The sequence below is a fragment of the Mesoplodon bidens genome (assembly GCF_964165515.1).
Source record: "Mesoplodon bidens genome assembly, chromosome: X".
In the NCBI taxonomy this organism is placed as follows: Eukaryota; Metazoa; Chordata; class Mammalia; order Artiodactyla; family Ziphiidae; genus Mesoplodon; species Mesoplodon bidens.
Window position 1 is genome coordinate 122,645,800 of NC_138163.1, and position 27,282 is coordinate 122,673,081.

The window sequence follows — 27,282 nt, forward strand, 5'->3', positions numbered from 1 at the left end:
TCCTGTTTTAGTAACTCTAGTTCCTGCCTCTGTCTGTTGACACCACATTAGTTTCTAGCACTGGTTCTCCCCTTATTACAAATGCACAATGACCAATTTTGTTAATAATTTATATCTGATGTTTCAAAGGACAAGTCTAATCCCTTTGGATATGCAATGTACAGCACAGATAGACTATGAATTGATAACTACAGTTGTAAATTCAAAACTTTAACTAGTGTCTTTTATAAAAGTGTGGGCTCTGGGCTGATATCACCTATCAATAGTTGAACCTCCTGATCCATAGTTCTCAGTCATTCATACCGTGCTGTGGTGAAGCCCAGGGAATATGCATGTTTAGCAAGCTTCCCTGGGTGAATCATGGTGCATGGACCAACCATTGGTAAACACTGTTCTTGATCACATACATTTTCTTCCCACCTCACGTTCATCTCATACTAAACCAGTAAAGTGTGGCTATAACACAGTGGTTATCAACTTTGGCTCCACATTAGAATCAACTGAGGTATCATTTAAAAAATACTGATTACAACCCCACCACAGAGAGTCTAATTTAATAGGTCTTGGATGGGACCCAGATATCAGTGTTTTTAAATAAAGAGTTCTTTACTTGATTCTAAGATGAGGCCCAACTTGAGAAACAATGAGCAAGAAGTATTACAAACCATGTCAAAGCACCTGGAACTAAGTCCTCGCCATGTCACTAACTGACTATGTCACTGTCCCTCTCTAAAATTCCATTTACTCATTTACAAAATTGGGATGATATCTGGTCTACCTACTTCACCTGATTATTGTGAGGAACAAATCTGATAACATGTTGTAAAAGCATTTTGCCAACCTCAAAATAGTAATGATACTATTGCCTGCCTATTACACTTTATATAGCCCTTTTTTTCTTGCTAATACTTTTTAAATGTCATAAGGAATAGGATTTATCCAGATGATATGGTTTGAGGGAGGGGTTAAAAAGATGAACAGAAGAGCCAACGGCCGAATACATTTCAATTTTAAAAGGCAGTTCAGAATCTTTGTGGGGAGACAGGGCAGGAGAACATTTGTGCAGACATTTTAAATGGGAGGAAACAGGAGGCCTAGTGAGATATTTAGTGGCGTGAGGAGGGCTGTGGAAAACAGTGAGACATTGAAAAGGAAATTAATAGTTACGGTATTAATAACTGCTGAATAGTGCTAGGGTAGACATTTCAAAAGGCATTAAAAACTTTGCAGATAGCACTTAAATAAGAGCAAGATACACAAGAAAGTATTTGCAGAACCAGAACCAATAAAGTTACCTAATCAAACCTTTTGATTTTTCCCTTTAGGTACTTTGATAACTCCTGCTATGGCATTGCATAGTCCAGTAACATCATGTTCTATATTCCTTTAGGGCTCAGGTTTCTAAATTTGCTACCAGATCAAAATTGGAATTTTTAAGCTACAAAAGCATTCTAAATGCTACTCGGAAATGCACACATGGATTTATTTGGAGAGGGTGGGAAGCAGACTGGACAGTAATAGGAACCTTTTTTAGCTCTAAAACCAGCCCTCCCCTCCAAGCTTCTGATCCTCTCCACAATAATTCCTTTCCCCTCCCCTCCCCAATTCACTAGCTCATTACGAGTTTCACAAGGAGACTGGTGCCATCACCACTGTCTCTCCCAACTCATCTCCCTGGAGTTACAAGCATTAAAATGAGAAGAAATAGGAAAAAGCAGCCTTAAAATTTTAAGGACTAATTTTGTATCTGTAATAATCATGATATATCTGGATTTTATCAACTTTGAAAAAACTATTTTCTGTTTAGTTCTCTCTCAGGTTTTCATCAGCATCAGAATGAGTTACAGCAGCTACATTTAAAATCCTGTAACCCTTTTTTAGGTGAAATTTTAAGGGAAAAATTAATCCTTTCATTCTTTCAACAGACATTTATTTGCCAGGCACTGGAGACACAGAGGTGCAAAAGGCAGACAACTTGCATTCACCACTGCAAATCTTTTCTTAAATGGATTAGTATTACTTTTGGCTTGATTCTTTAAAAAGAATCATCACAGGGCTTCCCTGGTGGCGCAGTGGTTGAGAGTACGCCTGCCAATGCAGGGGACGCGGGTTCGTGCCCCAGTCCGGGAGGATCCCACATGCCGCGGAGCAACTAAGCCCGTGAGCCATGGCCGCTGAGCTTGTGCATCCGGAGCCTGTGCTCCGCAATGAGAGAGGCCACAACAGTGAGAGGCCCAAGTACCGCAAAAAAAAAAAAAAAAAAAAAAAGAATCATCACAGTACATTACAAATGGGAGCATATCAGGGATTCTCTTCTGAAAAACTGACCACCTACAAGGGTTAAGAATCACCTAACCCATCTTTCTACATCTGTTTCCTTATATATAATATAGCAATAATGGTAAAAGTTCTATCTTCTTGGAGTCTTTGTGAGAAAATTTTAAAAGCCTCTCAAAAGATGAGCTGCATAATAAGACAAAATATAGTAATTCAGAAGGTAGGAAGACAATGAAAGTACATTACATAAATAAGCAATAAAACTTTGAGAACAGGATGTGGTACATTTGTAAAGATGAGCATGTGTATACTGTATAAGTCAGCAATTACCCTCCTACATACATAATTAAATGTGAGTATATATTCAAATATTCATGGTCAGGAGAATGGATACACATTGGAGTATATACACACAATTAAGTATTATATGAAGTGAAAGTGAATGAACTACAGTGACTAAACAAAACATGAATGAGTTCAGAAATACATCAAGTGAAAAAAGTAATATGCAGAGTGATACTATTTTTATAAAGCACAAAGACAAGCATAACTAAATGAGATGTTTAGAAAATGTATGCAACTATTTTATGAAAAAAAAAAACACCCTGAGAAGAGGCAGGGTAATGAGATGGGGAGGAGCACAGTTATAACTAAGAAAATGTTGGTAATGTTCTAGTTATTAAATTAAATGGCCAATTTATGACTATCTGATTATTCTTATGCTTCATAACATATATATGACATGCATTCTTTTGTGTATATATATAATATTACATAAATTTAGAAATGTAATAGTGACAAAACAGATGTCTGAGAAACAGTATCCTGTCATTTGCTATCTAAAAGAATTTGATTAGTATACTACACCACATATCTAGTTCTTCTGTTATTATTAATGGTGATACTATCTACATCTTTAAAAGTGTTTTGGTAAGATGCTCAGATAACATGCAATATAGTCTAGGTTTGTAAAAGAATAAGCCTATAAAAACAGTCTATTTCATTTTTATATAATATATAGTAAGTTTTAAAGTTTTTTTTCACAAAAAAAGTGTCAGAAAGATGCTTTCCTAAAGTCTTATTATCATGTAATAATTTCATCACTCTTCTTTACCTCTCAGTCTGAGCCTTCAGAAAATTTGCAGCTACCAATAATCATGGTTTTTTTTAACATCAAGAATAAGGATTTCTCTTTCTCTCTGTTTGTGTATTTATATCTATTCTGATTATAATGCTATATTCTAGGCCTTCAAAGGGATACAGGCATATACACACAGCATAATCTCAGCTTTGCAAATTCTATATGTTTTTACTTTTATATTTGTCTTCAGAAAAAAAGTCCTCAAGCTATCTGGGTACTATGCCTAATAGTTCTATATCTAACTCCTGATTCATTACGTTAGGATTATAAGAAAAGTTTAAAAAGATAATGGCTTTGCTTATTCATCATCAACCGAAACAACTGAAGAAAACTTAAACGACTGAGCATTGAACTAAAATATATTGCTTAAATATAAAATAAAAAAACAGTATCTTTCATATTGCCTTCAACGGGTATGCTAAGTAATGTAATTCGTATTGTTTAAAAATTACATATAAAGTTTGTCCTCGTTTTTGGTCTGAAATGTACCAGTTTCAAATCCCAAGAGCCCAAGTCCATTTTTCAGGTCACCTAGAATGTCTGATTCAGGAAGGCTTAAACACTAACCCTGAAAATATAGCAAAAATAATATTTAAAGCTGTGCTTGAGATGAATGACAGACTATCCTGGCTGAGCTTTCATATGGTTTAATACTTACTACATGAACCACAGAATATAGCCTGCCTACCCCAGTATAATTTATATCCCCATTTTAGAACTTTACATGTATTTCACTACTACTTGAATCTTAATATCCCTTTTACAACACACATTCTGTAAGACTGACTATTTATTATACACTAGCCTTTTACCTTTACAGGTTTTGAGTTTTCTATTTTCAACTCTAGGTTGCTTGAATATGTGGATAGGGATGGCAAATTCACAAGTAACCAAAATTAATTTCTGTATTCCATTTGAACATGGACATTTCAAAATATCATCCAGAATATGAAGCATATATAGTTACCAATTTGCCTTAAATTCTAAAAAGCATCCGAAATTAAACCAAAATTCTTTAAAAAAAAAATCACTCATTGTAGAAACAGGTCTTTCTTCATTGCCACTCAGTACCAAAAGTAAGCAGAGAATCACTCCTTTAAATTGTGTGAAACAACAAACTAACTGAGCTTAGAGTTTCCAAAGATCTTTTGCTATACAAGGTAACTAAAATTTCCATTTATTAATCTCCCACTAAAATGCCAGATCATTAACTACTAGATCAATTTCCAATAGTCACTTAAGTTCACCTACAATAATCCAACAAGGTGGTTGGTGATCCACTTTACAAATAAAGACAGAGTTATCAGAGATATGAAGTAATCTGTCCAAGTTCATACAGTTTGTAAAGAGCAGAGCCATAATGAATTCAGATCTACTTTATGTCAAAGCCCACTAACCTATTTTGCCATAAAAGGTAAGAGTAAATAATATAAAGTGTCAACTAGGAAGGTAAAGGACGTAATATTCATATAGATAAAACATAATAAAGTAAAATATTAATAATTAATTAATAATTAATAATTAATAATAAAGTAAAGCTATTGTCAATAAACTCATAGGCTAAATTTTCTTGCTTAAATCCTTAATAAAATATAAAAAATCATTTCTAAGGCTATTTTTACAAAATTCTGTAATCTTTTATTTTAATTTTTTACTATTTAAAAATACACACCCTAACAGTTTAAACCACAAATACCAGTTCAATTAAGTCCTAAAAAAGCTCTTATTTTCTCTTGGGTATGTACCTTGAGTAAATAACAACCCGATTAAGATAAAACAGGTTAGATTAAATTCAAGCAGGAATATTTTTTAAAAAGGGTTATATACTCAATATGTTCACTTATATTTTTATTTTAAAATGTATATTTAAAGAATAACTCATAAATAGTTTACTTTTACTGATATGTATTTAAAACAGTGTAAAGGTAACAAAAGTGATTAGAAAGCACACACACACATAATTTAGAGGAAGATGTCCATCAAAAAGAACCATTTCCACTATTGACCTTTGAAGACTATTTTTTCAATTTTCTTGAACAAAGAGTTAGAAAGGAACAAAATACATCAGACAGGTAAATATGGGGAAAAAAATCAAACAAATGAACTGTCATAAAGTCAGAATAACAACTTAAGTAAAGACATTTATTAAAGGAAAGACCAAATCAGTGGCACAGTTGTTTCTGGTGCTTAAGCTGGGATGACAGTAACTATTCTTCTTTATAGTTTTCTGTATTTTTTAAATTAACGAGTATTATTATTTTATAAACTTTTTAAAGGACAAAAGACCTAATAACTATGCAGTAAAATTTTAAAAAATTATGGCACAATACTAAATGAAACAGACCATTGTGAAAATATACATGTGTATGTAGATGAAAACAGGGAAAATAGCAAGTAAAACAAGCAAAATGATAACAGGCGTTTTCTTTGGGTGGAAAGATTACAAACAATGCTTTTTTCTTTTCATTACTCTAAATTTTTCTATAAAGCACATTACACTGCTTTTATAATTTTAAAAAATATAGAAAATAATTAGAGGAGTATAGAGTGTGCTACATACAAACCTTTACACAGATGGCATACAACATCAATGGAACGAATACAAGCTAGGACCATATAAGCTCTCTTTCAACATCTAAAAAACCTTCCAGTTCTCGGTGAAGATTCTCTCAGTTAAAATTTTTTGAACAGTACATGCTTTTTCTTCAAATTTTAGAGGGTGGGAAAGGAAATTGTTGACCATGCAGTAGGTAAAAATCACATATTTAAAATAGATTGATGTTTTTAGAAAGGTTTCTAAAATTTCTCTTTTCTTTGTATTTTTTCTTCTCAAAAATTATTTATAACCATCTTAGGTGAAAGACTATTGATCTTTTTTTTTTTTTCTAACTTTAAGCTGCGAATGGTAAGGGAAAGAAGTATGTTTCGAACACTATCCAGAAAATCAGTGATACTCAACTCAAGGACATGGAAAAATGAGTCTTAAAAGGGTGAAAAATGAGCAAGCCCATGAGAAAACACAAGAACATTTTATAATATATAATTTAGAAGGGACCATTTCAGGTAAGAGTATATCAGCAGAACTTGAATTTTAAAAGAAAGTCTTCATTTTACAATTGCATGTGAATCTACAACTATCTCAAAATAAAAAGTTTACTTACAAATTAAATTTAAAAAATTTTTCAATAAACAAAAAAGGAAGTTTTCACTCTGCATTTAACAGTTCAAAATCTGATTTAAAATGTTTCACATGTTGAAATTTTTCTCTCAGTATCTCCTTCACTGTATATGCAGCTGAAGAAAACTAACACCAAATGGAGAAAAAAATCTGTGTACATTTATTATTTAAAACACACTTCTTATTCTAGTTCTTTGTATCAAGTCTTTTTCTCATCCATTTTATAATTAATATTACTTTACTTTTGTCTTTCACTTCACATTTGTGAACCATTTTTAATACATCTAATTTGATCTCACAATAATAGATAGAATTATTTCTGTTTATAGATGGTTTGTCCAAGGTGAAATGCTCATGAAACAACAGGGCTAAGCCTCAAATCTCCCAGTACTCATTGTCCCCACCCTCCATCCATTGCCCCAAGTATTCTAAGTTCCACCAAAGTTTCACCTTGCAAACCGATACTTTTGCACCCATTTCTTAACTAGTGACAACCTAATTAATCATTTTTTGTGTTTGAACTGGAAAAAATTTTAAATGGTGCAGTAGAATAATTTTAGGTTAAGCTGATACTCATTAGGGTAGGCATCATGGCAATTATTTCAATGCTGACAAGAAGTGCGTGGGTACCTGTCTCATTTTTCTGTTTCAGGTGCTGACAGTGCTCTAAGTATCTGAAGCTTCAGTTCTTTGTGAGAATTCTTCCCATTTAAGATTTTAAAACCAGTTTCCCTTTTTTCTCAAATGTGTTATTATATCTTATGTGGGGAAGAGGTGTTGGGGGGAAGAATCTCTTTAAAAGACTTCAACTATAACTGTCTAAACCCATCACATCTGGAAATAAGAAAAACAGATACAGTAAGATTAAATCGATTCTTCCAAACAGAGCTTGTTAAAAGAAATTTCTCTTTCTCCTCTAATGTTTGCATTACTTTAAATATAAATAGCCAATATCAAGAAGCACTTTCCACTTACTCCATAGTACCACTCCTTTGTGTTAAGAAGGGAAAAAAAGCTATTTGTGACAGTTTATTTTTAGATATTGATCATCTCATCTTGCTCAAAGGGAATAAAAATAATTAAAGTTGAGTGAAAATAATTTGAAGTACAGCATATTTCAAAGCATAACTATCATCATAACTGTTCAGATGAGATTTCTTGAAAGCCTGGTAATAAATGCATGCCCTAGATATTTTTTTTTAAATCTACACTTTGCTTATTCAAGTTGGCCTCTTTTACTGGCAGCTTAAGTTTAATTCTGTCTTTAGATACTGCATACAATTCCAAGTGAATGAGATGATTAGTGTGTATTTAATGGCTGAATGAGACCATTAGATGGACACTGACTGTTTGTAAACTACGTAATTTATTTTAAAATATAATAAGTATTCATCTATGCTGTGCTCTTTCATCAAACTGAAAGTAGTATTTCTTCAATGTACATAGCATTCATTTTATGTTTTTCTGATAACTCAAATTCATTTTAGAAAATCTGAAAAATACAGAAACGTAGTCTAAATAAACTAAAATCACCTGTAGTTTCATCATCAAGAAGCAAACACTTAACTGTTTTATTTCATCATTTTAATTACCATCCTCATTCCTATTGCCAAGATAGGTAGCAACAGACCACAGAGCCCAGAAAGACTTGGTCCCAAAGATATGACATCACACAACAGTAGAAAAATAATAGATTATTTAAGAGATGATTTACAAACATTCATATCATGCCTACAATTAAGTTTCCTCTAAAAAAATATATTTTGTTAGTGTTATGTAACAGCATAGTGTTTCAGAAGTTTTGTTCACTTTCATTCTAGCACTGGAAAATGGTTATGAGGATCAATATTTTTATTTTAATTAATGAATAAACTGAGATGTAAAGTGATGGGTATCTCTGGATATCTCTGGGGTTCTTTATATGAGTAGTGGAGACAGAACTGCAGCTTTTACACAGGAGTTGAAATAAAAATAAGTAATGATTTAAGCATTTAATTCTAGATTTTTCTGGAAGAGTATAAGTGAGTATGTGCTAACCACATGGGGTAACTGGGGCTCAGGTCAATTTATTTTAACAAGTAAGTAATGAGCACGACATTGTTCCTATTTTCAAGAAGGTAACAGTCTAGTGGAAGTCAGATAATTATGATTCACAGCAGAATATAACTGGCAAGATGTAAAATGCATGTAAAGTGAGTTTAAGGGATTTCTACCTTTGCTCATACAACAAACAATTGTAGCTGATAAGTCAACAAAGGGGACAAACTGGAATCATAAAAAATAATTAATACAGAAAAAAGAGCAAAGACCAGATTGGAGACATAGAAGACAAAGAGCAAGGTGGTATATTTAATTTAATCCCAACCACATCAACCATGGTTGATTAAATATAAATGGTCAAAGTAGGGGGTATACAAACAGTTATGAGAAATAGTGAAAGTTTCATGAGTGGGGTGGCATTTCCTAGAGGCCTTAAAGGATGGGGCATAATTTTGACAGGCAGCGATAAAAAGATATATGGGACATGTTCTGAGGAGGCCTCACAACATAAAAAGATGAAACTGCAAGATCTATTTTACCAATAATAACTCATCTACATGAACTGGAGTACAATTAAGATACAAACGAGTACTAAAAGATAAAACTGAAGTTATCTTAGTACCTTACTTGGAGTCCTTTGAAATCCAAAGAGAGGAATTTATAATCAATTTGGAAATTAGGGGAAAATTGCTGAAAGCGACAGAATTGGAGCTGGGCTTTGGGATGACTAGTCTGAAAGTGATCCATTCTATACTTATAAGTAGATTAAATCAGAATGTCATGAAGATGTATTTTATTGAGAGAAATTTACATCTAATATTTCCTTTAAGGTACCACATAAAAGACCTGGTTAAAGTAAGTGAATTAAGATATCAAGTCAGGTAACATGTTGGGAGTGGGTAGGCAAGGCAAGAACCAAGAACACCCATATACAGAGAAGTTTCTGTTTGAAAGCATCTTAAAGGTGACACATGGAACAGGACATGTGATGGGAAAATGAGGGTGAGGTAGAAGGAACTGTGAGAAATGTTACGAGCTACTGAACTTTAAAAAAACAGAAATGGGTAATGTTTCTGTTACCCAAGAAGGGCAAGGCATCCTCTTCCCAAGAAGGGCAAGGCATCCTCTTCAAAACAGAGTGTACAGTGGTCGAGGGTACAGAAAGTCCTTCTACGTCCTCAGTATACTTGGAGTATTTCAATTATTTGGTCAAGACAGAATGTACTTAAAGTTCAATCTGTAAAAGTATCTCTCTCTCTATTCTACCTAATGTTTCCTGATCTGTAAATAGCAAAACTTAAACCCATTATGCCTTGACGTAAGATTCCTAAAGAGAATGTTGAGCCAAACAGTGCAGCTGTTAAAAGGTCCTGTTGTGAGCATGAACAAGCCTCTGAGGGCAATATCAGAATGGCATATGTTTTCTATTAAGTAGATGTCTATAGCAGGTGTTCATATATTCTGGAAACAAAAACTGCATCACTTGTTACTTAGATGGTAGGTTCTTAAAATAGCAGAATGGGTGGGTTAGTCCTATCTTACAAAAACTGCACTTCCACCCCTGCACATGCCTCTACAGGAAATTTTAAGTCACTGAAAATCATTTCAGCCATTCGTAATGTAACATTTGAAGGTTAGCGTGACAGAGGTATGTTCTGGAACCTGTGAGTTCTAAACATAGAAAACTTTCCATTTTTGACTTCACTCTACGGTAAAAGTTAAAAGAAAGGTAATTTTTTTAAAGATCACTTTGTTTATCTGTTTTTGATATGGGAAACATTAAGTATGAATGAATTCAGTGAAAATGAATACACCTGATTCTCCTTCAAGATTTTCAAGAAAACTTATCAGAGTTGCCATTTAGAATTGCAGTCTTTGTTTACAAGGCAACAAAGAGTGGGCCAATTACTCAAAAGTTAACCTTAAACTGGCCATCCAGATCCAGATGTTTAAAGGAGACATAAGAAATTAAAAACACCCACTTTCTGTCATAATTATGCATGGAAATGACATTATTTTAGAAGGTGACATCAGTTGGATTGTATTCTCATAGAATGGACAATACGTATGAGTTTCTCATGTTTAAAAAGTTGAAAAATAAACTCAATTCTCCCATTTAATTCCACAGTATTTCAATTATCTTGGGTCTCATGTATAAATGAAAATCCTAAGTAATACATATAATAGTTATCACAGATCTTGTCATGTAGCGGATAATAATAATTATTGTATTATTATGACTGTCAGCATATAGATTGTTACTGAACACATATCCAATGTGCTATGAATGATTATCATACAAATACTGTGCAGTAGGTATCCTTAAAGCAGAGAAAATTTCTTTCTCTCATGGTAAAAGGGAAGAAACTAATAGTCTATTATCCACATCTCAAATCTCTGGTCAAGTTTAATGGCTTAAAAAAAAACAGCTTTAGAAAACATATTTTTGAAGAAATGTCACTGACAATACAGATCTACAAGAAAAATTACCCATAGATTATATTATTGTTCTTTCATTCCTATGCCCCAGAACAGTGTATGAGAACCAGAATCACCTGGAAAACTAGTAAACATGCAGATTCCTGGGCATTCCCCACAGTACATTTGGAGTGTGTGCCAAGAATCTGAATTTCTAACAAGTTTCTGTGTGATGATAATGCTACTGGCCCACGAACCACACTGGACTAGCATAACCCTAGAACATGAGTCAGCAAACTGTGGCCCAGGGCTAAATTCAACCTGCTGTTTGTTTTTGTAAAACAAGTTTTATTGGCACATCACCATGTCTATTCATTTCACTTACACATTGTCTGCAGCTGCTTTTGCAGTTGAATAGTTGGATCAAACACCATATAGCCTATATCATTAAAGCCTACAAAACCTTACATACTTAAAATTTGGCCTTTCACAGAAAACGTTTGCTGACCTTTGCCCTAAAATGCCACTCTTCTCCCTAATATCCAGTTGAAATCTATGACTTTCAGAAATAAAATTTACTGATAACAAATATGAAGACATGTAGTGAGACAACAGCATTTCAAGGCTGATAAAATGTTTATCATCTTCATCCACGTTTGTGACTAACAGCAGTGAGTTACTGACTTTCTTACTGCTACGATATAATCCTGATGAATGTCTGCTGTATTCCACAATTAAAAGTCATAAACTTACTCTCCTTTCTATAAACCTGCAATTTCAGAGAAATGGTGCTAATAAAATCTATACGGTACAACAGAAAATATATTGAAACATTTAAGATTGTATTAAAAAATTTCTTATTTGAGAAAATACAGGCAATATAAGAAAATTAGCCCTCGTCATAAACGACAGGGAGTAGAAGGATAAATTAAATCATGAATTTCTCCAATAATCTTCTGTATCATCACATTTTATCCTCTGCTTTCCCTATTTCTGCATCACTGGATAGTTTAACAAAAAATGGCACCCTGAGAAAGTAGCAGCAGTAGGTTGACATGAGGCTTACACAGAGTGGTGGTTGCTAGCCTCACACCTCTCAGATGTGTTTTGTTATTAGATTTATTTATTTATTTATTTATTTTTTTTGCGGTACGCGGGCCCCTCACTGTTGCGGCCTCTCCCATTGCAGAGCACGGGCTCCGGACGCGCAGGCTCAGCGGCCACGGCTCACGGGCCCAGCCGCTCCGCGGCATGTGGGATCTTCCCGGACCGGGGCACGAACCCACGTCCCCCGCATCGGCAGGCGGACTCCCAACCACTGCGCCACCAGGGAAGCCCTGTTATTAGATTTAAACAAATTTTTGCAGGATATGTACTAGTCAATTCACTCCTCTACCATTTCTCCATATGTTATGCCAGGATATTTATATCAGCTGCTGCACTACTGAACACGTTTGATTTGGAGTCCCTGGCTTAAATAATATTCAAAGTAAAAAAAAAAAACTGGGTCATGTAAATAGATCATTTAAATGATTAAGGTGATAATTAAAGGCTACTATGTATACTTGTTTGTATGTATACCTATATAAATGAAACTATAGTCGTACTAATAAGGAACTAATGGTGTCTTAGAGCAAAAGTCTCAGATTGTTATTCAAACGGGTTAATTTAATTTTGTGAAAGGCCATACAGTTTAGTCATCCCCACTAAAAGTGTGAGAGTAACCGACTTATTTATTATAAAGCTGTCTCTGGAGGTTCAGATTACTTTTACATCTGCTGATAAATAAAACTCTTGTTTACTGGGCTATATGCATAGTTTTCCAATGAATTATGTATTTGGTTTCTTTTGAACCATTTGTCTTTGAATGAGAAAAATCCCAAACCAGTATTTTATAAACTCTTGGTAAATACAAGTACTTCTCATTGTTAGAATATGAGATAGCTAATAAATTAACTGAAGAAAAAATTTCCAGCTAATACCTGCTGCACGATTGTTGTTAATTCCAAGCAGAGCTGTATGACATTATTCCTTGTAACTGAATAGTCTGTGACAGCAGCAAATGGTGATCTATAAAGGAAAAAGGAAAACTGTGATTAATAGGAACAGCTTTTGAAAGTTCCCCAAATACAATAGCCTAAAATAAGATTTTGAATAATATGAAATGAACTGTTCTGAAGTTTACATAGTGATAAACAATATTCGGAACATATTTAAGGAAGAAAATCGAGGGAAATGCTTGGAAGAGAATTCAAGAAAAATGTTTGCTTTCCATCAAATTTCTCTTTTTTTAGTGCTTAATATTTAAAAGTTCTTTCGTACTTCTTACGAGGTCTCTTCACTACATCTAAAATAAAACAACACCAAAAAGGCATGCTTTAGCAAAGACATTTTAGTTTATTTTCAAATGAAGGTAAGATTTTGAGTCCAGTGTCTTCTTGAAATAGTCACAATTCAGAGCTAGTCTAATGACAGCTATCACCTACCAAGGACTTACTATATGCCAGTTACTTTTCTAAATGTTTTACATGTACCAAATAATTTTCACAACTCTTACAAGATAGGCACTATTATTATTACCATTTTACATATAAGAAATGTGAGGTAGAGAAAGGTTAAGTGAAAACTAGTAAGTGGTGGAGCTAGTATTCAAACCCAGGAAGTCTGACTCCAGACTCCACAGCCCAGAGTTAAACACTAATATACCACCTCTGTGAACTTAAGTAGGTTTTTATTTGTACCAAATCAATTACTTACATCACTTCACATCCCTTTTCAAACAACTTGGCATGTAAATAATATATATTGGTATGAGGTTTATATTTTCAAGAATGTTATAGACAGCAGCAGTCTTCCCAAGCAAGTGTTTTGCCACCAAATGAATTCAGTGGATTTCCATTAGCCTTTATCCTCTCTCTTGTCTATGAATGTCAATCAGGTTTTTGTGGGGCCAAAGCTTATATGATTTGGGAGGCCCAGTTTAAAGAAAACAAAATCACAAATAGAAAATAAGGTATGGGGGTAAAAATTTAGTCACGATTACTAGAACTTTAGTGCTTTGGATCTCTCTACTGATAACTCTTAAGGCAATTTACTATAAATGATTATATAAGACTGCTTCCTGGTTACAAACTGAATTTGTTTTTCTTCTAGAAAACTCTACAACTCAAGAACCTCCCATTGTCACAGGGGTCCATATGAGAGGCCCTTTATTGGTTACATTTTTAAAAAACGTATTTTTCACTTATGTATTTTGGCCATTCTAATAGCTATGTAGAGGCTTATCACAGATTTAACTTGCACTTCCCCAAAGTTATATGTATTTGCTCTATTTATATATTATCTGTATTTAATCGTTAACTATATTTCCCTAATAATTTTCTAACTGGTTATGCTGACTTGTGCATATTTGCTATCCATATATAATCTATAGTGAAATGTCTGCTCAAGCCCTTTGTCCATTCTTTATTTAGATTTTTGGCATTACTATTGAGTTTAGAGACTTCTCAGTATTTTCTGTATGCAAGTCCTTTGTTGAATAGGTAACCTGTAAAATTTCTTCTCAGTCTGTGGCTTCTCTTTCCATCCTTTAACAGGATCTTTAGCAGGTCAAAAGTTTTTTATTTTAATGAGGTCAAATTTTTCGATAATTTCTTTTCTGGATTGTACCTTTAGCATTATATCTAAGAAATCTTCACCTGACTCTAACTCAAGTTTTCTTCTAAAAGTTTTTTATTTTACTTTTAGATCTATGACTCATTTTTAAGTCAATTTTTGTATAAGGTGTGAGGTTTGGGTCGAGGTTCACTTTTTTCCCTCTGCCTATGCAAGTGTTCCAACACCATTTGTTGAAAAACTAACCATTCTCCACTGAATTGCTTTTGCTCCTTTGTCAAAAACTGGCTAACCATATGCATAAAGTTCTGGACTCCGTGTGTCTATCTTGCCACCAATACCAGTTTTGATTACTGAAGTTATACATTTAAAATAGTATTAAAAAACTTCAAAATTGATGAAGTATTATGGTCCCTTTACTTTTTAATACAAATTTTAGAATCATACTGTCTGTAGCTATAAAAAAAATCCTACTGTAATTTTTATGTGGATTTTATTAAACCTACAGGAAGATTTGAGAATTGACATCTTTACTAAGTTGAGTCTTCCAATCCATGAACACAGTATGTCTCTCCATTTATTTAGGTCTTGTTTGATTTTATACATCAGTGTTTTATAGTTTTCACATACAAATCCTGTAGATATTTTGCTAAATTTATATGTAGGCATCTCATTAATTCTAGAGCAACTGTAAATTATACCATGTTTTTACTTTTTGTTTCCAACTGTACGTTGCTAGTATACAAGAATGTGATAAATTTTTCTGTGTAGACTTCATGTTCTACAACCTTGCCAAATTCACTTACTAGTTCAAAAAGATGTTTTGTAGCTATCTTGGAATATTCTACACACAGACATATATTATCTGCAAATAGGAGAAGTTTTATTTTTTCCTTTCCAATCTCTAGGTCTTTTACTTCCTTTTCTGGCCTACTGTGTTGGATATAACAGCAGGGATGAGAGTGGACAGCCTTGCCTTATTCCCAATCTTAGGAGGAAAGCATTGTCTTTCACAGTACAAGGTCAGCTGTTGCTTTTTATATATGCTTTATATCAAGTTGAGATATTACTACTCTATTCCTACTTTGCTGAGAATTTTTCTCATGAACGGGTATAGGATTCTACTGAATGCTTTTTTTTTACATTAACTGATATATGATTTTTATTCTACAGCACATTAACATGGTAGACTACATTGATTTATTTTCAAGTACTGAAGCAGCCTTGCTTACCTAGAATGAATCCCACTTAGTCAAGGTGCACAGCTCTATTTATATGTGGTTGGACTTGGATTGCCAGTATTTTGTGGCGGATTATAACATGTAAGTTTGTACTGTCTTTGCCGGGTATTGGAACCAGGATAATGATTGTACCATAAAATGAGATGGGATGGATTACCTCTATGTCTGTTTTCTGAAATAGACTGTGTAGAATTGGTGTTATTTTTCCTTTAAACATAGAATTCACCAGTGACATCATCTAGGTCTGGACCTTGTTTCCCCTACTCCAAAGAGTTTCTAAGTACAATTCAATTTCTTTAATAGTTACAGGATCATTCAAAGAATCTATTTCATCTTGGGTATGTTTTGGTAGCTTTTGTGTTTTTGAAGGAATTGGTTCATTTCATCTAAGCTGTCAAATGTATGTATAAAGAGTTATTTGTAGTATTCCTTTATTATCCGTTTAATTTTGATTGACTTCTCAACATAGTGTGGTTCCATTTTCAGTTTCATTGATTTCTGTTCATTTATCATTATTATTTGCTCCCTTTTGCTGCTTTGGGCTTATTTTCTACTTTCTTTTTTCTTTAATTTTCTTTTTTTAAGAATACTTAGCATGAGATCTAACCTCTTAACAAAAATTTAACTGTAAAAGACAATACTATTAATTATAGGTACAGTGCTCTACAGCAGATCTCTAGAACTTTTTCATCTTGCTTAACTAAAACTTCACGCCCATGCTTGTTGATTAGCAATTACTTTTCTATTTTCTTGAGATGAGAGCTTAGATAATTGATTTGAGATCTTCTTTTCTGATATAAGCATTCAGTGCTTACAAATTTTCCTTTCAGAATTGCTTTAGCTGCGTGCCTCAAAAATTATGACTTGCTCTAATTTTCATTCTGTTCAATATATTTCTTTTTATTTCCCTTGAGATTTCCTCTTTTATCCATGGATTAGTTAGAAGTGTGTTGTTTGATTTCTAGTTTGACTCCATTATGGTTAAAGAAGAGATTCTAACTGATTTAAATTATTTTAAATGTGTTGAAGTTTGTTTTATGATGCAGATATGGTGTACCTTCATGAATGTTCCATGGGCACTTGAAAAGAATTTGTATTCTACTGTTGTTGGATGAAATGCTCTCAAAATATCAATTATATCTTGTTATCTGGTGTTGTTCAGCTCTTCTAATCCTTACTTTCTGTTTTGAGAGAGGAGATGAGGTATCCAATTGTAATTGTGGATCTGTCTATTTCTTCTTTTAGTTCTGTCATTTTGTGCTTCAAGTACTTTGAAATTATTCTGTGGTATATACATCTTAGCAGTTTCTGTTTCTTGTTTTTTGAATTGTCTATTTATAGGCTCATCTATTGCATTTTGGTGTTCTTCATTTTTAATTTAAATGTAATATTCACACAGTACACATTAACCCTCTGCTTCTCATAACTGTTTGTTGCAAGTATTTTCCCCAGTTTGTCATCTGCCTTATACTTAGTCATGTTTTTCAATTTTATGTAGTCAAAGTCAAACAGCATATTTCTTTGTATTTTATTCCATATTTTAAAATACTTAATAATAACTCTACATCTAGAAATCATTTTTTTGTCTATATTTTCTCCAGTTTTCTTATGGATTTATTTTTCCCTCTTAAATAAATGATAGGCCTAAAATTACTTTAGTGAACAGGTAGTGTTCTATCATTATTTATTCTCCAAAGGCATAATCAAGTGCCCCAATTCCACTTATTAAATGACCCTTTCTTTTTCCAGGGGTTTGAGCATATTGTTTTCTAAATGATTCTATATACCGCAGTCTATTATGCGCTGTCTTCCACTACTGTTTATTCCTATTCCAAAATGGTATATTTTTCAACATAGTTTACTAAAACAGAAGGAGTCATTAAGAATTCAAATAATGATAATTAGAACAAAATGCATGTAATTAATTAATCTGAAGTCATTGCATAGCTATATCTAAATTTATTAAAACTCATTAAACTTAAAATGGATAAATTTTATGTAATGTAAATTAGGCTTCAATAAAACTATTTTTTAAAAGATGTTAAGATATAAGCACTTCTAGGAAAACATCATTTAAAAAAAACCACCCCAAGACCATTTTTGCTGCACTGAAGCATAAAAATTGGCATTTTAATTAAGAATTCAAAAGTGCTTCTGGCATGAAAGAGCTTGGGTTCCTAGTTTTGCAAAGGTCAAAGTCTGTTAATAAAATCTAAAAGCTTCACTCAAAAGTGATGAGATGAAGTACAGCATGATTTTCCCCATAAAATCTTAAAAAAGACTCATTTGATCTTGAAAATGTACCAAAAGAAAAATCTATTTGATAACTGAATGCCTGTAGCAAACTGAATTCTAAGGCGTGTTTTCTACTTTCCTGAGCACTCATATTTCAAGTGGGACAAGCTTCTCGCTAAAGATTAAATGTCAAAAAAAAAAACTGGAAAAAAAACTAAGATATACCTAGGAAAACATGTATTTTATCTTGTAGTGAATTTCCCTAAAGTTTTCATTTTAAAGGCAAATCACATATCACCACACTAAGAACCATTCTTAGCCAGCACATCTTAATGTTTGGGATGATGATTTTGGCTATACACATACATAAATAAAAGAAGGCTGACAGGTTCCAATCTTTGTCAGTTACCAAAGATGAACACTCAATCATGACTTAATGAGATAAAGAAATGGATGTCTATAGAATAGCTGAACATGATCAACGTGAAAACAAAACAAAATTAAGAGAGGAATTTGTTCCTCAGTCTAAAGAAACCCCAAGTTGGAGCTCAGGCTACTTAGAAAAAAACACATGGCTGACTCGAGGTAAAGAAAATAAAATTCATGGCAGGAAAACTTTTTAATGCCAGAAAGTTAAAAAAAAAAGATAAAATCCTTGGCTCATTAATAAATGGCCATTACAGGAATCATCCTACTTAGATCTTAAAAGTTACACAACTATCCTCAAATCATCATATGGATAATAAAATGCTTATACTTCTTTCTAGTGCAAAAGTTATTGACCTTATAAAAAATTATTTGTTGTACATTCTTTTCAAACAAAAGCATTTATGGAAAGGTTATTAATGGTTCAGAAATCCTAAACAAATTAGAAGCTAACAAGAGAAGCTAACAAGAAACGCTAAGGAGTTAATTAGGAAATCTGGAAGGCCTTACTGTTTCTCAGGTTGGCACTGCTGAGCCTGAGGGGCATTCTATGAACAACAGCCTTGCTAACATCACTGCTCATTTCTGGAACAAGAGGTGCCAAGTTGGAGCACTGAGCACACAGAGGAAATAAGACCAAACAACAACGAGCCACAGCATTTGGTAGTGTTTGGGGTAGTTTTCTTTGTCTCTGTAATTTTCCCCTGGTATAGAAATAATTTTTGTCCTATAGTTTCATATCATGGAAGAAGAAATTAGTTCAACCACTTTCGTAGATAAAGCAAAAGATTTCAAAGAATACATTTTCTCCCTTGGCATCCTAACCCTTATGCCTTAAACATTTAAAAGGTTTTCAGTGATATAAAAAGACATCTCATTGATCCTTTCAAAACAGAATGATCTTAAAATGTATTTCAGGAACAATTAGAAATAGGTATTAATGCTAAAAATGAGAGAAAAGAATAAATTTTCATTATAAATAGCAAAATCAACTTTTTCTATATATAATACTTTTGAATATTTTTTAATGATGTTACTGTACAACATGGTACATACAGCGATCTGGAAACCTCCAAGTATAGATTGATTTGGCAAAGCCATATAAAACTGCAAGAAAGATGAAGTGTGAAAAACAGCAGGATGTAGGTTAAAAATAGACAAGTAAACCACGAATTGAAAATAAACAGTAAAGCTACCAACTGTGATTCACCTCTGAGGCTTTTCCTCTGGGAAAGTCTGTTGTTTCACTCAAGTCAACATTTAAAATAAGAAGAAAAAGGGGATTTCTGTTAGCCTTAGATTTTATTTTATTTAAGAAATGTAAGGAGCTAATTTTTGAAAATAAATGTTACTTAAATGGAAGCTCCACTGAAATTGCAGTTTTTGTGATTTGTAAACATTTTCCCTAGCACCCTAATGCTTTTGCCTTAAACATTCAAAAGGTTTTCCATGATATTAAGAGATATCTCATTAATGTCTTCTAAGTAAAATGAGAAATAAACTTTCTTTCTTTTTTTTTTACAACTTTATTGGAGTATAATTGCTTCACAATGGTGTACTAGTTTCTGCTTTATAACAAAGTGAATCAGTTATACATATACATCTGTTCCCATATCCCTTCCCTCTTGCGTCTCCCTCCCTCCCACCCTCCCTATCCCACCCCTCCAGTCGGTCACAAAGCACCGAGCTGATCTCCCTGTGCTATGCGGCATAGCACAGGGAGAAATAAACTTTTCTATAAAAAAATTCTATACAGCAATTTGAAGTATCAAGGCCAGAAAAAGAAAAGTGGTATTCTTGTTTAGCATTTGAGGAGAAACACCAAAGTACAAGTAAATGTTTATATACGCCACGTTCCTAAGAATCGCTTCCTCAAAATCCTTAAGAACTAGTACACGTTCAAAAGGAGATGTAGTATGACAAAGGAACATGATAAAAGAGAAACAAGAAGGGCTTTGGTATCACAACAAAAATAGATTCAAATTATAATTTTCAAACTAGTGAATAACTTCAGGCAAATTACTTCATGTTTCATATGTAAAATGGGGATAATGATACCCGCTTCGTGAGAATTCGATAAGTCAATACATGAAAAGCATCTAGTTCAGTATGGAACTAAATTAAAGATTTTTTCCTATTCTTTCTTTTCCTTTCTCCCCCTTCAAGTGACATAAAATAAAAACTGCAATAAACTCATCATATTGCTGTGCATGCAAGTTCTCCCCAAAATGTAAAAAAAAATTAATGCCCAAAAGTCAGATTTTTAAAAAACTAAGCCAGTTGTTTGGCATCAAAATAACCATAGTTAACTGACAGAATTTTTTATTTTTCAACTAAAGAATTATATTATATTGTACACTAAAGGAATAAACTAAGGTTAAAAATCCAATGCTTGGCAATATTCGATCGCAGTGACCATTTTAAACCCGCCAAATTAAAGACAATCTACTATGACAAATCAAGATATTAAAAATTTTTGGTCAACATAATTTCTATGGAACTTTTATGATTAAGTACTTAAGTTCTAAGTTCTTCAAAACAAAAATAAAAAAGACAAGATACATTCTTACCTTATATAAAGAAAGCATAAAAACAGATTAGTTTTGGTCTAGAACTTAATATTAACTAAATTTAGTCAGAGAAGAGGTAGGGAGTTAAATCATGATTCTACAAGTCACCAACAAACTTTGTTAGTGTTTATTCTTTGAAATTATGTAAAGGGAAATAAGACAAATATATTCCTCATATGGCTTTGGTGAACAAGGTCAATGATTTATAGAATATTAGTGCTTAGAAGAGAACTTCAAATTCTGCAGGTCTTACATCCTTATTCTCAAAAGAAAATAAAAACAGAGGTTAAGGTTCAAGGTTACCCAGGGCCAGAGGCAGAGCTGAAACTCAACTCTCTCTTACTTAGCCCTTTGTTCTTTTATACTATTTCACGATGTATTTAGGCAGGGATTCACAACAGCGGTCATGGAGAACAGTGCTCTTTTGGCTTTTCTAGCATTGATTAATGTGTTTTGCTTCCTGTGTAGTTTGCAGAACACACTGAAACAAGAGGGCATGTGGAATGTTGTCTTGTGCTCTTGCTGCTACCTAGAAAACATTTTTTTTCTTTGAAAGGAATAAAAATATAACTTAAATACACATCCACTAACAATCTCTAATAAAAGTCTGGGCTACTTGTCAGGAAAACAAACAGCGTAAACATTTCACTTGGCACAGTTATAGATAAAATCCTATTACAGGGCTTCCCTGGTGGCGCAGTGGTTGAGAGTCCGCCTGCCAATGCAGGGGACACGGGTTCATGCCCCGGTCCCGGAAGATCCCACATGCCGCAGAGCGGCTGGGCCCGTGAGCCATGGCCACTGAGCCTGCGCATCCGGAGCCTGTGCTCCGCAAGGGGAGAGGCCACAGCAGTGAGAGGCCCGCATACCGCAAAAAAAAAAAAAAAATCCTATTACATTTAAATTGATTTTGGGACCTTTTGAAATTTATATTAGCCAAGGAGCAGTTAAGATAGTCATACAATCCATGGAAGAGAAGGAAGCAAAGTAAGTTCCCAGATATAGAAGTAGCCCACATCATTTGCCTTTCCTCTTTTCCAACACCTCTAAAAGATAGAGTCTATGAAACGTAGAAGTTAATATTATACAAAACTATCCTGAACTACAAACCACTTCACAGAAAAATTTCTTCAAAGAGGAGTTATCACTTACCTTTAACTCACAATCAACCCAAGAATTCCAGTTTTCATTAATTCTAAGTAAAAACACTACACTGTTGTTGGTAAGATCACATATATCCTGATTCCCTAATTTACCACACACTTTCCGCCTTACCCTGCCTAACCTGTCAGCAGCATTTGACTCTACTGACCATTTCCTTTTTTTCCCTAAAACTCCTTATTCCCATCTTAAACGTTCTCACCACATACACAAAAAAGGTAATTATGCGAGGTGATAGATTATATTAATTAATCTTATGGTAATCATTTTGCAATGTATATGTGCATCAAATCATCACGTTGTACACTTTAAACTTACTATGTTATATATCATTCATATCTCAATAAAGTTGGAAAAAAATAAAATAATACTAAAATATCAACACTGCCCCCCCCCACCAAAAAACTCTTTACTCCCTTTGCTACCGTGACACCACTCTCAACTAATTCTATCCTATGGAGTCTGGTTATGTCTTCTTATTTTTTTCCATAAGCTGAACTTCTAATCATCCTTCGGTTCGTGGTGGTATGCAGAGGTCATTCCTTTTCTCAGTTCTCTTCATTCACTCAGAAAAATTTATTGAGCACCCACTATAGGACAGGAACTCTTCTAGATAATTGTGATAGCAGTGAACAAAGCAGATGAAAATCCATGCTCTCCAGAAGCATACGTTATATATAGAGCAGTCAGACAAAAACAATAATAACACATAAGTAAATTACATACTGTGTTAGAAGGGTTTGTGTTATGGAAAACAAATAGAGCAGGATAAGAGGAATCCATTCTAAAAATCTCCTTACACCACCATATTAATGTATTCAGGACTTTAACTACCACCTATATTTTAACTATTCCCAAATCTCTATCCACCGTATATCTTTTCTGAGCAGCAATACTCTAAAGACCTTTTCACAATCTATCATGGCCAACACTCAACACCTTGTCCTCCACCATAACCTGTTCCTCCCGTTTTGATAATGGCATCACCATCCATTGGGTCAGCGAAGTCAGATACGTCTTATTCACCCTAGGTGTCTCCTTTTTCTTAGTCTCTCTGTCTAACAGTCTTCTATCCTCACTGCTGCTTCTCTAATTAAAGATCTCAGTAAATAGCAATGGAGAGAATCAACTCTGTAGTCAGGTGCCTGGAATGAATCCTGGCACCACCACTTACTTCCTATTTGGTTTTGAACTTAACTTCTGCCTCTGTATGTGCTAGTTTTCCTATCTGTAAAATGAAGACAACTCTCCTAGGTTTGCTTTGAGTGTGGCTGGTAAGCATCAGAATCACCAATAGTAGCAGCAGCATGATAACAGCTGGCACTGCATACTGGCAGGTCCCCATATCCATGGATTCAACCAACCTCGAATCGAAATATTTGAAAAAAATTCCAGAGAGTTCAAAAAAGCAAAATTTGAATTTGTTGTACAAGGCAATTATTTACATAGCATTTACACTGTATTAGGTATTATAAGTAATCTACAGATGGTTTAAAATATAAAGGAGGATGTGCGTAGGTTACATGCAAATACTGTCATTTTATATAAGGGACTTGAGAATCCTCAGGTTTTGGTATCTGAGGGGGTCCTGGGCAGGTACAAGGGACAAATATTCCTGAAACAACCTCTTAACTGGTTTCCCTTCTTCCAGCCTTATTCTTTCCCTAATCTTTCCCAACATTATAGCCCAAGTAATCTTCAAAATTCAAAGGTCTGAACACAACAGTGACCCTAAACAGCTCCCCATTGCCTTCAGCATAAAGTCCAAATGCCTTAAAATGACAAAGAATTCTTTTTCTCCTTCTTCTTTCCTTTTTAAAACTAAAGCTGTTAAAGCATAATCATTATAGACAAGCCAGCCTGGAGCTGAACTTTCCTGAGAAAAATCTTCAAAATATAAACTTCAGTTTCTTTTTTAAATTTACAGTCTCAGCAGAAGATTTTAAAGTTATCACAAAGTTGTGTCTTTTCCTTCTAAGTATACATTTTATTTTTATGATCAAAATGTTAAATGGCCTTTGATTTAATGATCACATAGGTAGTATGATAAAACACAAGATAAGCATTGTGAGAACCTTTGCAGCAATGGAAGCCAAACAGATGATTTAAATTATTTCCTTCAGACTTTCTGTCACATTTTCTCTTTCTATGAAACAAACACAAGACACCATTGATTGACTTCATGGATTACTATGTATGTGTGTGTATGCTCATGTATGTTTGTAGGTGAATTGGCATTTACTAAGGACATCTTATTAGATGATAAAAATAATGCCACCATAAAAAATTATATAATACAATAAAATCTCAGAAACTACTATATAGTGTTCTAGAAGCCATTATGTGATTTTATAAACAGCCATACCTGCCATTAAGAAGTAAAAACATTCTCTAATCATTCTATTTATTTATTTATTTAACAAGGACTAGTGTAAAAAGAAAATAATGAAATTTACCAAATATAAATATCAAGGCTGAGCTAATTTACAATTATAGGACAGGTGATACTTATAAGAAGATATAACTAAAATCAAATATATTTTCTATAAGTTTCTGATTACTGAGAAGCCTCCTGAAACAAGTATACTATATTACTTAAGGATAAGCCATATTTTAAATATATTTACTTATTGACCATTATACAACTTGTAGAATTTACATGTTTAAATGGCAATTACTTCATACAATGGATAAATGTGGTTTAAACAATTATGAGAATTTTCATGATGTCATAATATAAGAGAAATATGCTGTCCACCGATTAATTATCAAAAAGCTAATAATTACAGCTTAGTGCTCAGATTTGGATTTAGTATTGTCATGTTATATGTTATTAGTAATATATATAAATTTAGACAATATAGAATTAAGTAAAATTCCCTTAACTTTTACCTTAGACATACAAATACTGTGTTTTTAATACAGTCTCATATTTTTAAAAAGCTAAAATATTATACAGTTGAACTTCAAACAAAGAGAGGGTTAGGGGTGCCAACCCCACACAGTCGAAAAGTCATGTGTAACTTTATAGTCAGCCCTCCACATGCACAGATTCAACTAATGGATGATTATGTTCATATAGTAATGTAGTGCGTATTTATTGAAAAACTCTGTATATAAGCGGACCCATGCAGTTCAAGCCCATGTTGTTCAAGGATCACTGTGTATATATGTGTATATATATATATATGTATGTAAATTCTACTGACATTTATTCAAGAAAGAATTCTAGTAAAATTCTACATATCAGAATTTCTTATAAGAGACAAAATGTTTTTTAAGATTTGATTATTTAACCATCATAACACAGTACATGTCCCCTACAAAAAAATTTTCAAAAATGAAAGAGCTTATTTAGTTATTTTTAAATAGTTGTAATGTTTTACCATTAAAATGTTTAATCACATATACAATTTTAATCTAACTTTTTTCATTTTGTATTATGAAAACTTTTATGTGTTCCAAGACAAATGAAACTTAACTACATTAGCAAAAAAGGACCAAAATTGTTTTTATAATATCCAAAATTGACTGTGCAATGTGAATAATAATAAAGAATGAATAAAGCAAAGGTAATGAGACATACAATGCACGCTATGAAAGTGTCAGTGTCTAATTACCCATTTAAAACAATAAATAGAATACTGATGGTCACTTCCTTAAATATGATCAATGAATGAACAGAATACAGAAAATCAGGAGACAAGGTAGTATTATAAATCTTGTTATGACAGCCAAAAATGATTTTCCTTATAGAGCAGCAAATGTATTTTGAAACTGTCAGGGACTAATTATTGATTAGCTACTTGGATATAAAATTTTGCAAACAGTTAGTATCTCTTTGATGATATGCTTATATTGTGGTAAATCATAATTAGGCATTTGTTAATATTCCTCGTACTTATCTAATCCTTTCACAAGAAAAAACTGAAATAACGTTATATTCACACTGATGCCTGAGGAGGATAACTTATGAAACATGTGAAAGATTTTACCTGTCCAACCAGGCAAGCAGACTCTTGGCTGCTCCAATCAGATCCACAACCGAAGTCAGAAAATCATTTGGCAATTTTCGGCTGGTTCTCCCATCATAATGGCCACTCCTTCTCCTCCCTGTTATAAAATTCTGTAGATTTTTGGCAGATGCATTCAACTTGTGAGAAAGGGTTTTTAGATTTTCTGTTTCCAAGCCATAATTCTGAATTATAAAAAGACAGAGAACAAATATACTTAAAGTCAATATTTTATTCATTCGTTAAAACACTTACTGAGTACTTTACTATATGTACAGGCAGTGGAACAAGTATTAAGAGTTACATATAAATAAGATAGGATTCCTGGCCTAGCAGAACCCATAGTCAAATGAGGATTTGGGGAAACGTCAGATAAACAAATTACAAGAAAATGTGTAAGTGCTAATATGAACATGGAAAGATGAGGGCATTATATCTTGGAATTATGCCACCCAAGACAGAAAGATTATAAGGACTCACAAGCAGTTTCTTTTTTAACCCAAACCTAAGTTCATTTACTTGTGAAATTCATTATTATCAACAATTATTTTTGAGTATTTATTCTATTAGCATATGCATAGTAATGAATGTAGGCACTAGGAAAAATTCTGCTTCCCCAAAATGAGAAAGTACAATCCAACAATAAAATGAAATAGCAAAAAAATAAATCATATACAATAGAACTTTTCTTCTGTGTCCTCTTCATAATGACTCACATAAGAAGTTTATTTTATGATATGGTATACCAGGAAAACCTCTGCATCCTCAGGGAAACCAATACGCTTTCTCCTTTTTATAATACAAATTATAAAACTAATTTATAATTTTGTCATGGTTGCATTAGCTCACAGTCAAATATGAAGCACATCTAAAGAAATCATAATGACTTTTTGGTAAGTATAATTGTTCTTCTTTTCCTTGGTCTCACTTTTCAATTTCTATTAATATATATTATTTCACCCTAAAT

General features: G+C 33.2%; 1 protein-coding gene across 5 annotated transcripts in view; it reads right to left on the reverse strand.

The window, feature by feature from the left end:
• The window catches only part of CNKSR2 (connector enhancer of kinase suppressor of Ras 2), a 254,002-nt gene that overhangs the window by 166,399 nt on the left and 60,321 nt on the right, over positions 1-27,282 (reverse strand). For all 5 annotated transcript variants that reach the window (XM_081222654.1, XM_081222653.1, XM_081222652.1 and 2 more), the window contains exons 3-4: positions 26,298-26,500; positions 13,037-13,124 (exon numbers count right to left, since the gene is read on the reverse strand). In XM_081222654.1, the coding sequence (XP_081078780.1) occupies positions 13,037-13,124; positions 26,298-26,500 (291 nt within the window). The remainder of the gene's footprint in view (positions 1-13,036; positions 13,125-26,297; positions 26,501-27,282) is intronic.